The sequence below is a fragment of the Gambusia affinis genome, linkage group LG10 (assembly GCF_019740435.1).
Source record: "Gambusia affinis linkage group LG10, SWU_Gaff_1.0, whole genome shotgun sequence".
NCBI lineage: Eukaryota > Metazoa > Chordata > Actinopteri > Cyprinodontiformes > Poeciliidae > Gambusia > Gambusia affinis.
Genome location: NC_057877.1, coordinates 28,983,367 through 28,995,431, shown reverse-complemented (window position 1 = coordinate 28,995,431; position 12,065 = coordinate 28,983,367). Strand labels below are relative to the sequence as shown.

General features: G+C 36.8%; 2 protein-coding genes across 3 annotated transcripts; one reads left to right on the top strand and one right to left on the bottom strand.

Annotated features, from left to right (window-relative positions):
- Nucleotides 1-717: 717 nt before the first annotated feature.
- On the bottom strand, nucleotides 718-4,311 carry LOC122838093 (gastrula zinc finger protein XlCGF57.1-like). Its single transcript, XM_044128477.1, has 2 exons — nucleotides 4,050-4,311; nucleotides 718-2,462 (listed from the first exon to the last, which is right to left on the bottom strand). The coding sequence occupies exon 2, from the start codon at nucleotides 2,445-2,447 to the stop codon at nucleotides 1,233-1,235; it is 1,215 nt and encodes a 404-aa protein (XP_043984412.1). The 5' UTR covers nucleotides 2,448-2,462; nucleotides 4,050-4,311; the 3' UTR covers nucleotides 718-1,232.
- Nucleotides 4,312-6,857: 2,546 nt separating this feature from the next.
- LOC122838080 (gastrula zinc finger protein XlCGF28.1-like) lies at nucleotides 6,858-10,792 on the top strand. 2 transcript variants are annotated; one of them, XM_044128453.1, is made up of 3 exons: nucleotides 6,858-7,195; nucleotides 7,891-8,344; nucleotides 8,444-10,792. In XM_044128453.1, exons 2-3 carry the CDS (start codon nucleotides 8,132-8,134, stop codon nucleotides 9,644-9,646), a joined length of 1,416 nt encoding a protein of 471 aa, XP_043984388.1. In that variant the 5' UTR covers nucleotides 6,858-7,195; nucleotides 7,891-8,131; the 3' UTR covers nucleotides 9,647-10,792. The 2 variants fall into 2 exon arrangements, with proteins under 2 accessions (XP_043984388.1, XP_043984387.1); XM_044128452.1 differs by having other exon boundaries at nucleotides 7,891-10,792.
- The last annotated feature ends 1,273 nt before the right edge of the window (nucleotides 10,793-12,065 follow it).

Sequence of the window (12,065 nt, the reverse complement as noted above, 5' to 3'; positions counted from 1 at the left end):
ACATCACCATATCTTGGATACAGCGATCTGTTGAGACGGGGTTCTGTGTAAATCAAATGGGTTGTGAGGGGGGGAGTACGGCAAAGGTCAAAGGGTCGGGACTCGATGCCATCGATGACTGATGCTTTAGGTTTTTCTTCTTCAGGTGGCAGGTAGTGAAGATTGGCAAGGAAAAAATGGTCCATTACCACCATGAACTGGCAATGAGTGTCGACAAAACATATCATTTAAAAATAGATAAACTTGTTGGACACTTTTAATTTCTAATCTACTGAAATTTTGATCACAATTAAAGTTTCTCCTCCGAATACAAATATTTTTTCTCTAAGTTGAGTCTCGCTCTACATATAAAAATATATTTTCTCCCAATTTAATCAACCAACTTTAAGACAGACTTTAGTATATAAACTACCAGACTACAGTCATGTTCAGCTAAAAAATGTTAAATTCTGAAAAAAAAATAAAAATACAAGACGCATACATCCATAACAGATTAATGTATATCTGTAATTAATTGTGTTACAATCTGGTCCAACCACTGCAACAAAGGAAAGACAGAAAGCAGTAATAAATTATAATCAGTGTCTTTTAGATTTTACAATTCTTTTTGTAATTTCTTGCAATCAAAATCACTGATTTTAGAAATATTTATAAGAACTTTTGCTATAGTTTTTCCTCACTAAAAGAAAAAAAATAAGCAGACAGATTGGACACAAATACTTTTACTCTTTAAAAGAAATTCAGCTCGATTTTAAATCCCATATAAAAATGAAGCAAGAAAAGGGAAGGCAGGTCAGGATTCTTTACACAATGAAAACAAACATTATACATCTTCATCAAAATCACAAAAATATTGTAATAAAAACAAAAAAAATCTCTTTTCCAGTTTGTATTAATAAAACACAATTCTAAACAAATGGCATTTTAACCTTGATTTAAAAAGCTGCTCCAAATCCTGATGAATCATTTAGTGTGTATCTATGGTTGAAAAACCAGCTCCACCAGGTTCTTTTAAGGCTGCTCAGAAATGATCCCACTGGGAAAAGAATCACAGATCATTTTGTTCTAACATTATTTTTTACACTATGTACATGGATCCAATCAGATTCGCCGTTTGTTCACTTTTTCTCACATTATTACAAAGCTGCTAATTCCTTCACAAACAACCAGAGGATTAATGGGTGGACACTGCTAGCAGAGTTAGCAAGTACCGACTGTTTAGCAGCAGCTAGCTAAGGTTTCTTGTCAGTCGCATCTGTATGAGTTTTAAGGTGAAGAACTAAACTTTTTCTCCATCTGAAAGTTTGATCACACTGCTTACAAGAATATGGTTTCTCACCTGTGTGAATTCTCATATGGCAGGTCAGATCACTATGATGTATGAAAGATTTATCACAGGACCCACAGCTAAACGGTCTCTCCCGGGTGTGAGTTCTCAGGTGATCGTCTAAACAGGCTTTCTGTGTGAAAGATCTGTCACACAGTTCACAAAGGTATGGCTTCTCCCCTGTGTGAGTTCTGAGGTGACGCAATAAATTACTACCATGTTTAAAAGATCTATCGCAAAGTTCACAATGATATGGCTGCTCACCTGTGTGAGTTCTGAGATGAGATAATAAATTACTTCTCTTTGTAAAAGATTTATCACACATATTACAAGGCAGCTGCTTTTCACCTGTGTGAGTTCTGAGGTGAGAAGCTAAATGACTATTCCGTTTGAAAGACTTTTCACAAAGCTCACAAGGAAATAGTTTCTGTACGGGTCCATCTGAGTGGTTCCTCATGTGAACCGTCAAGTACGATCGCCTGGTAAAATATTTATCACATATTTTACAATACGGCTTATCCTTCATGTGGGTTTTCAAGTGAGCAGTTAAGTAGTAAGGCTTAGTGAAACGTTTACCACAAATGTTACACTGGTGGAAATCAGATTTTTGCCCTGGAAGTTCTGAATTGTCCACATTGTCGCCGTGATTTCTACTGGATGCTGAGTCGTTCTGGTTGCTTCCATCTTCAGGCTGGTTCTTGTCTGGTTCTGGTTCACTGTTATGATTTTGATCATTAGTTGGAGTCACCATAAAGGATTCAGGCTCTTCCTTCACTACAAGATGATATTTAACCTGATTGTAGTCCTCCTCTTCCTCTTTAATCCTCGCAGGTTCTGGATCTTCTGGTTCCTTTTTAATCTCTACAGGTTCTGGTTCCTCTTTTGTCTCCATCATCTGCTCCAGTTCTGGTTCACTGTGGCTCATTTCCTCATCAACACCAGTTGCTGTGGAGGTGCTGGTCTCCCGCTGTAAGATGAGCTGTCCGTCATCCTCAACGACCCACAGGTGGATTTTTTCCGCTCTATTTGGCCGTGGTTCTGGTTCCTCCTCTTCCTCTTTTATCCGTCTCTCTTTGTTTATGAGAAGATCATCAACTGGAACCTCTGAAGTAACAGACATGATGCCGTGGAAAACCTGAGGGAAGAACAGCAGAACATTAAGAACATTCCTGTAAAAACCAATTAGATGAAGTCTGCAAAGAATTTCAGGGTATGAATATCCTAAAACTCTTCACTCTAAAACAGCTTTTAAAGATAAACATGTAAAACCAGGTCAATTAAAACTTCTGGGGAGGGTTGGAAAATTTGTCAAAAACTTTCACATTTAGAAACTTTTCATGTTATTAAAGGAAAGATGAAACTGCAGTTTAAAAACGCTGAAAGCAGGCATGGCTTATTGCTAGAAAAAACTATTTTAATATCAATATGAAAATAGATTTTACATCTATGTTGACAAACAATAGATTTGAAAATATAAAAAAGGAAAAGAAGCAAAGAAAATATGAACATTGGTGAACATTTTCTGCCATTCAGCAGAGCGACTGTCTTATCTTTTAGACAATAATTATGTTACCATTAACTGTTATTGGAAGATATTATTGACAAAACCTATGCACCAATTATAGGGTCTTAAAAAGAAGAAGACAAAAAAATACAATTAAAATAAATAATTTTTTGCACCTCAGTTAATCCCTTCTTCTCTAAACAGGCAGCAAATCTTGAAATAAACTATATAATGCTGGTCACATTTAAAATAAAAATAAATCACAAGAAATGTTTCCTATAATATAAGTATTTCTAATCTGAATTAAGGATTCTTTGGGTGAAGTTTTGTTCTATAAGTCCTTTTCTTCGGCTAAAACAGGAGAATTAGTTTTCTCAGCTAGAATCATGTTTACTACACCAACAGACCCCTGAAACTCAAATCTTTTGTCAGTCCTCCATGTTTACACATCGTCCAGCCACCGGTCTGATTTTACAGCCACAGTGACGTCAGAGGAGGATCATAAGTCATAAACACTGGACTGTTCAGGTGCTGTCAAAAAGAACACGATTTAATAAAACCTACTGCGGAAAATCTGAATTTGGTATCTGGCTGTATAACAGACATAAACAGACTTCATTTTTCATTCAACTGTAAATTTAAAATGTGCATAATCAGCAACATTTTGTTGCAAGACTCCAATAATAATATAATAAACGGTAATAAAGTATCAATATAAATATGGAAAGATTAATGGCAGTTTAGTAGTCTTATGTCATGAGGAAATGAAGACCTTTTGATGTAATAAAATAACTTTATAACTGTACGTTTTACTTACTCTGCTTATTTTTGATATTATTTGATTGATTAGCTGAAATTATAAAGTGAAGCAATAATCACTTGTTCACTGCGATGTTTATACCAGGAATCAGAAGAGAGTCCTGACGAAGCTGCAGTTCAACTACAGATGGCCGCGAATCATACAGACATTACAGATTCAAACCTGTAGATTACATTCCTTCTGTAACTCTCTTCTATGTTTCACATCACGAAGCAACAAAAATAAACACATTAAAACCGAAATAAACTCAAACTCCTAACAAAACAGCCCGAAAACACAAACAGTGACGAATAAAGCAAACCAACGAGATGTAAAAAACATCCGCGGTGACAACTAGTTCCCTGATAATATTCTCTGTATTTCAGTTTATTTTATTCAGAACCGTGCAGTTAACATACCGGGAGGTTCCGAGATGACTTGGAGTTTCCAGTTGTATCCAGCAGTATGAGCTGAGGATCGATATTGATGAATATTTCCCCAGCAGCAGCAGTTAGTCGATCTCTGATGAATTCTCTCAGATCATTAACCAAATATATTTTACTGTAGACACTGAAATATTAAGCCAACAAAGCAAACATCGTTTTTTAACCGACGATAAACACAAAGAAACTTGTAAGCTAACGTTGTTAGCGCATTGTGTTTTACTTCCGCCGGATGTCGTCTTCATCTACTTTTTAAAAAACCTTTATTGAACAAAATTAACAAAACAAAAGGTTTTCCATCAAAGAACAGCACAGTAAAATTAAAGACAAGATATAATGTTTAAATAATCTGTTGTGGAACAATAAAAAGATCAATTTAACTTATCAGTTTAATTTATTTTTTATATTCCCTTCATTGGCTGCCTGTTTCTTTCAGAACTGTTTTTGGGATTTTGTTTTTATTTTAAAAGCCTATATGGTCTGACACTGAGCTTTTACAGACACACGTCCCAAGAATATCTGTAAGATCTCTGGATCAAAACCTTGATAGTCTCGAATCATGACCTGGGCAGACAGAACGTCTTCAGTAGCAGATATGCTCTGGTGTCTCCAAATTAGTTGGATACACATGTGCAGCATTTATTTTTTTCTAAAGCCCCTGAAAAAGAAACAATGATGATAATGATAAAGAATTCACATTATTGCCACGCTGTATGTCCTGTCCTTTAAATAAAATGCTTATATAATATAATATTGCATTTTTTTAAAAATTGTTATGAAATAAATCTTTCTGATGCCAGCTTATGCTACAGTGGGAGAGAAAACAATTCTTCAATGCAAATAATATGCCTGGCCTTTAAATCTCTTAAAATAGAGATAAAAGTAAAAGATTCACAATACAGACCCAAACAGCCTAATAATTAAAATATGAAGAGTCAATAAAACAGATCAAACCAGCCAAAGGTACAATAATACACGTATTATTAAGAAACCACAAATTCAGTATGAATTATAAAACCAGATTTATTTCATGAGAAGTTTGAACTGTGTTTTAATTTAAGAAATAAGCTCAACATTACTGATCTATGGATGGTTAAAATAATCTCTAAGTTTTAATAGTCTGAGTTTATTAGCTTTTAGCTGCGGCATGCACAGCTGGCTACATTTGGAACAGTAGTATGCACCATAAAAACATATCCATCTATCCATCGATCAATCAATCAATGTTTATTTGTATAGCACATTTCAGCAACAAGGCAGTTCAAAGTGCTTTATGTCATAAAAACATAAAACAATGTCATAAACATCATACAGTAACCAGCTGTGAAACCATCAAACATTCCATTTTGAAGGCTCCCGTCATCAAAATGACCAACACATCAAAATGACCAACACATCAAAATGACCAACACATCAAAATGACCAACACATCAAAATGACCAACACATCAAAATGACCAACACATCAAAATGACCAACACATCAAAATGTTGGCCGATGTTTCATTTATAAAGTTTCAACAGCAACTCAGGTGGGTTTTAGGAGCTCTGTGTTTTGGAGTTCTCAGGAAGTTTGATCAAGATTTCTGGTGCATAGAAGCTGAATGCTGCTTCCCCATGTTTGATTCTGGATGCAGAGCAGAGCAGACCAGAACCAGAACCAGAACCAGATGACCTGGGAGGTCTGGAAGGTTGATACAAAAACAGAAGATCTTTAATGTATTATGGTTGTAAGTCGTTCAGTGATTTATAAACTAGCGTCAGTATTTTAAAGTTTATTCTCTGAGCTGCATGGAGCCAGTGAAGAGTGATTCTGTGGAAATTAGACATAGGACAGATTTCTTAAAAGTAATTAAATTGTAAATCTAAATGTTATCATTTGGGTTTTCCAGTTGGTATCCAGCAGTCTGAGCTGATAATCGATCTCTTATGCTGTACCAAAGACAATTACTGCAGATACTGAAATAATCAGCTCACACGGCAACAGCCATCGAATCAATAAAATACAGAAAAACGCCTGAGATGCTAACATGGCTAGAGCACCGTTAGTTACTTCTGCCAGAAGTCTCACACGGATATCTGTGCTAGAAATAGTTTACATCCTGTAAGTTCCGCATCAAGCTCCAAACATCAGGGGAAGGAGAGAGATTCAAATATGTTTAGTATTTTATTTTTTAGGTTCTTCCAACATTATTTTTTGTTAATATTTCCACGAATGAATAAATATATATTACCTAAAACCAATGCTTTTGGTTCTGTGTGTAATGTCAGGCCAACTAGTAATGACACTGTTAGTGTCATTACGTCATTACTAGTTGCCACTGCTGCGGGTCGCAGCCAGGCTTCATCTGCAAAAGAGTCTTCGAGTCAGAATTCACAGCTAATTGGAATAAGATTTATAAGGGAAGACTCTGCAACAGTCAGTGAGTTACACAAGTCGGTTGTAGATTATGGCATCAGGAGTTTTCATTTGTAGCTACATGGAGGTGACAACTGTTTAAATTAAGCTTAGTGATAAAAAAGTATAATGCCTTGAATAAAAATTACATGTTGGTATTACTTTAGATTTTATTCTATTTACACTCTCCATGAAGTTGTACTATATATCTATATCTTGCTTTAAAAACAGCCTTTTGCCAACTGAGGCCATCACCAGCTGAAAAGATGAAAGAAAGAAAAAAGAAAAAAATTTTGTTGATCAAATTCTTCTTTTTAGCCCAGTATGTTACATAGAAATAACACACACAGGATTAGGAGGATGAAACTCAAATGTTGGGGGAGTAAAAAATATTGTGCGAAGATTCACAGTAGAAACATTCATTATGTCATCACCAACATAAATAATTTGGAGAAAAACGAATAGCGGCTTGTCTGTTTCTGGGGAAGCTCTTCTTATGGGACTTCCGGCGGAAGTACACAGCAGGGTGCTAGCAGCGTTAGCTTCTGGGGTTTTTTCTCTTTATAGTCGCTAAGAAGACGGTTTTCTTGTGTGAAAAGACATTACTTCACCAGAGAGCGACTAAATGCTGCTACCGGAGAAATATTCAACTGCAGGAAGAGATCGATAATTAGCTGAGACTGCAGGATAAAAGCTGGAAAACCCCAAACATCTGGGAACCTCCAGGTACTGTTTGCTATTCTGATGCTTGGCCACGCTGCTTAAACGATCTTCTAATTCATATTTAGATTATATAGAGCTGTTGCGATGTATTTAAATTGCTCTAGAGCGAAAGCTAAAACACATTGTTTAAAATTGAGCTTGATAATATATATAATACATCTGCTCAAGAAATATGCATTGAAAAACAAATTAAAATAAGGAATTTTTACTGCTACAGCGGTTTTAGACAAGATATTCTGATCAGTCTTGTTTTTTGTCCTCTCCTGAATAAAAAGCTGTTATTATATACATCTAGATGTATATAATAACAGTTAGATGTATTAAATTTAATATCCTGATCCCATCTTAACAAATTATTAAGAGTATCTGTAGAGGAAAGCTAAAATAAAACAATTTGTTTTACAGCTTTGAAATGTGGATGGGAAAAAGCTAATATTTACAAATATGAAAAAAATTATATGTATTAATTGGACAAGCTTAAAACTGCAGTATTTAACTTTTACTATATATATATAAACATGATGTTCAAACTATCATCATGTTGTGACAATAAAATATGAGATAAATAATCGGTATGCACTATAAGCAATGTGTTCATAACCATGCTTAAAATCAAGTGTACAAACACACACACACACACACAAACACAAACACTGTTGATTGAAATTTTTACATGTTTTTGTTTTCTCTTATTTCAGAGTTGCTATTATTAGCAAGATGTTCTTGCTAATCAGACCAAAACAAAATGTCTAATCTGGACCAGAGGGAAACTGAATCTCTATAAACTGAAGGGAGAGCAGAAAACCTGGAACAAACTAGTTAAAGACGAGGTGCTTGGATCAGAACCTCTGCAGTTTGTAAAGGTAGAAGATGAGATGTGGATATCTTAGTTACATCATCTTTTGAAAACAAAGAACCAGTAGAACCAGAACTGCAACAATGAGTGGAAATGATTGTCAGTCAGAATCTCAGCAACTGGTTAAGATTGAGGCTGGAGGCATCAGTCCAGATGACAACCAGGATGTACCAAAGCAGGAGACGGATATCATAATGGAAACTGTTTCCGGATCGCTTGAAATCAAAGAAGAACCAGTGGAATTGGAACTGGAACAAAGGAAGGAAGATGATTGTCAATTGGGATCTCAACAGAAGGTAAAGGCTGAGGCTGAAGGCATCAGTCAAGATGACAACCAGGAGGGATTTAAGCAGGAGATTAGTACCGTAATGATTGCCGACTCTGGATCTCTTCAGATCAAAGGGGAACCAGGAGAACGAGATCCTGAACATTTGAAGGAAGAGGACGACGGATCAGGACCTCAGCAGGGAAAGAAAGAGGCTGATAACATTACACAGGAAGTAGTGAAGCAGGAGAATGACACCCTAACAGCTTCTGGAGATGAATCAGAATACCAACAACCTGAACTGAATGGAAAAAATATCCTGTATCAGATCATCACTAAAGCAGAGCAACATCAGGATCTAAAAGCTGAGAAAGATTCAGCATCCAGCAGAAATGAACAGCAACAGAAGAGAGCTCAGAAAAGCAGAGATCAATGTGATGATGAAGAGAAATTAATACAGGACAAGAAGATTGACAAAGTAAATAAATGCCAACAATGTAGAGTTTGTGGTAGAAATTTTAACCGGAAAGAGCTTTTAATGGTTCACATGCAAACTCACACAGGTGAGAAACCTTTCTCATGTATAACCTGTAAGAGGAGTTTTAATTGCAAAGATAATTTGAATATCCATATTAGAACTCACACAGGTGAGAAACCTTTCTTGTGTCTAAAATGTGGGAGGAGTTTTACTTCCAAAAGTAGTTTGAATGGCCATGTAAGATCTCAAACAGGTGACAAGCCATTCTCATGTAAAATCTGTGGAAAATTTTTATGTAGTTTCAATAGTTTGAAAATTCACATGAGAACTCACACAGTTGAAAAGCCTTTTTCATGTATGACCTGTGGAAAAGGGTTTCAATGGAAAAGTAGCTTGTATATTCACATGAGAAGTCATACTGGTGAGAATCCATTCACATGTATAACTTGTAGAAAGGTTTTCACCAAAAAATATAGTTTGTATATTCACATGAGAACTCACACAGGTGAGAAACCTTTCTTATGTATAACTTGTGGAAAATCTTTCAGTAGAAAAAATAGTTTGAATAGGCACATGAGAACTCACACAGTTGAGAAGCCTTTTTCATGTATTGACTGTGGAAAAAGTTTCAAATGGAGAAGTGGTTTGAGTTACCACATGAGAACACATCCAGGTGAAAAGTCTTTCATGTGTATAACCTGTGGAAAAGGCTTCACTGAAAAATCTAATTTTGATATCCACATGAAAAGTCACTCAGGTGACAGCCCGTTCTCATGTCTAACCTGTGGGAAAACCTTTAGTAGAAAACATACTTTGAAAAGGCACATGAGAACTCATGCCAAAGTTCCTGTTTAATCTTTAACTTCCCTTCTGTGACTTAAGGTAACATTTTTAGCCAAATAAGTAGTTAAAATACTGCGTAGAAGTGGAGAAAACACTCGTCTAAAGTGAAATTTAAAAGTGGGGCTGTTATCAGGTTTAAAAGGGAGATTGTCTGGGGCGTGCTCTCCGGTGGTGTAGATGTTAGCACGCCCCACGTTTGGAGGCCTTCAGTCCTCGACGCGGCCGTCGCGGGTTCGATTCCCTGACGACATTTGCCACATGTCTTCCCTCTTCTCCTTCCCCCGTTCCTGTCAGCCTACTGTGGTATAAGGGACACTAGAGCCCACAAAAAGACCCCCTGGTGGGAAAAAAAAAAAGGGAGATAGTCACAGTTAGTTGTAAAACCTCTAAACCAACTTTTCATGCGGACTCATTTTTATAGTCGGCTCAAACTGGCCCCTTGTCTCTTTGGGAGACGTCTGAGAACAGCTGGCTGTCCCTGGGATGTTTGTCTAAATGACAAAGGGAAGTTAAAACTGCTGCTGTGATGTTTTTTTAATCTTTTCTTTGTTTTTGAACTTTTGTTTCTTAATCAGATGTAACACCTTGGTGTGTTTTGTTTTAAAATATTGATTATTAATGTTTAATCTTAATGTTTTTATGTTTGTGTGGATGTGTAGCTTAATGAGAATATAAACAATTGGAGAATAGAAAATAAAGTTTTATTTGGTTCTTTTCAGCAGGTTGACAGTTTCTCTCAGGAAGCTTTAATGATTAATTATGGGATGGTTTCTGAATGATGAACTGTAACAAATGATCACAATAAATATTTTTGTTCTGTTTTCCCACAGATTGTATTGAAATGATTCATTGTGTGAAATAATAAAAAGGTGCATTTAATTATCCTGAAACCAGAGATTTACTCTGGAATCTGGCAGAAAAAAAACTGACATTTCTGGGCTTCAAAAGTTGAAATTTTGCTAGAGTGGAACAACTTCTGATTATTGGTGGGGATAAAACCAGTTATCAAGGATGAGAAATATGAATTGAATTCCTGCTTGGTGTGCAGGAATTAAACCTAAAAGCATGTTTGGTTGGTTCAATTGAAAAAAGAAGCTTTCTTTTCAGAGAATAGTTTTACACAAGCTCTAACTGACTAACTCCAAGATCACTAAGCCTTAAAACCAGTGATGTCAGTAACGCGTTACTTTGTAACGCGTTACTGACCACGGGCCACTATTTTCAGTAACGAGTAATCTAACGCGTTGCTATTTTAAATCCAGTAATCAGATTAAAGTTACTTTTCCCAAATCACTGTGCGTTACTATTGTGTCACTCATTTTTTCTACTAATTTTATTTTATTTCTTCTATGAGTCTCGGGGAGTGACGTCCGGACAATTCACTCACCTTATCAGCACCTGTGATAGTACTCCGCGACAGAAACGTAAACAATGGAGGAAGGAGACAGGTATACATTTAGTAGCTGGAAATACAGGAACTATTTTGAGTTTCTGTCAGCGAAGGACGCCAACAACATAAAGGTTCGCTGTACTCTTTGTGCTGGTCAGAAAGTTCTATCCACCTTCAAAACCACAACCTCAAATTTAAGGAAACATTTGGAGTCGCAGCACGGGACAGTCAAGCTTATGGAATTCCCGCCAGGTGGCTCGACACAGAGGGCTACCACAGGAGGTCCCCCACCACTCAAACAACAGAAGCTCAACTTTGGTGCGAAACCAGTAAGTGAGCGAGAGCTAAAACAGTTGATCGGTCAGTATGTAGTAGAAGAAATGATGCCATTGAGCACAGTTGACTCTCCTGCATTTCGCGCCATTGTACATCGAATCCCCACCACCGCTAATTACGAGCTTCCTCACAGAGGAGCCTTTTCGGCATATCTGGAAAAAGAATATGCAGAGATGGAGAGAAATTTGAAGGCCGCGCTGAATGAGGTCGCTTTTGTGTCAACTACTGCGGATATTTGGACTGCTAATGCAAATAACAGAAGCTATATGGGAGTAACGCTCCACTGGATCAATAGAGCTACATTAGAGCGCAACAAGGCTGCTTTAGCTTGTAGGAGGATCCGCAGACACACATACGATGTTATTGGTGCAGAAATCGAAAGCATCCACTCTTCATATGGACTACTCAACAAAGTAGTTGCAACAGTGACAGACAATGGATCTAATTTTGTGAAAGCATTTAAAGTTTTTCAGCCTGTCACAGAGTCCGATGATGAGACTGAAGAAGAGTCAACCAGGACAGATGATGATGATGTCACCTTTTTGAATCTGACAGAAATCCTCTCAGCTGAGAATGAAGGTGATGGCCAGCTGTCTTTACCCCCGCACCACAGGTGTGCCTCACACACCATCAACATAATTTCCACAAGTGATGTAGAGAAATATTTAACTTCCCATGCAGAAAGCAAGGCCGTTTATAGGAGCA

Excerpts from the sequence above, each read along its gene's own strand:
- LOC122838080 (XM_044128452.1), top strand. The coding sequence starts at position 8,132 with ATGAGTGGAAATGATTGTCAGTCAGAATCTCAGCAACTGGTTAAGATT.
- LOC122838093 (XM_044128477.1), bottom strand. The coding sequence starts at position 2,447 with ATGTCTGTTACTTCAGAGGTTCCAGTTGATGATCTTCTCATAAACAAA.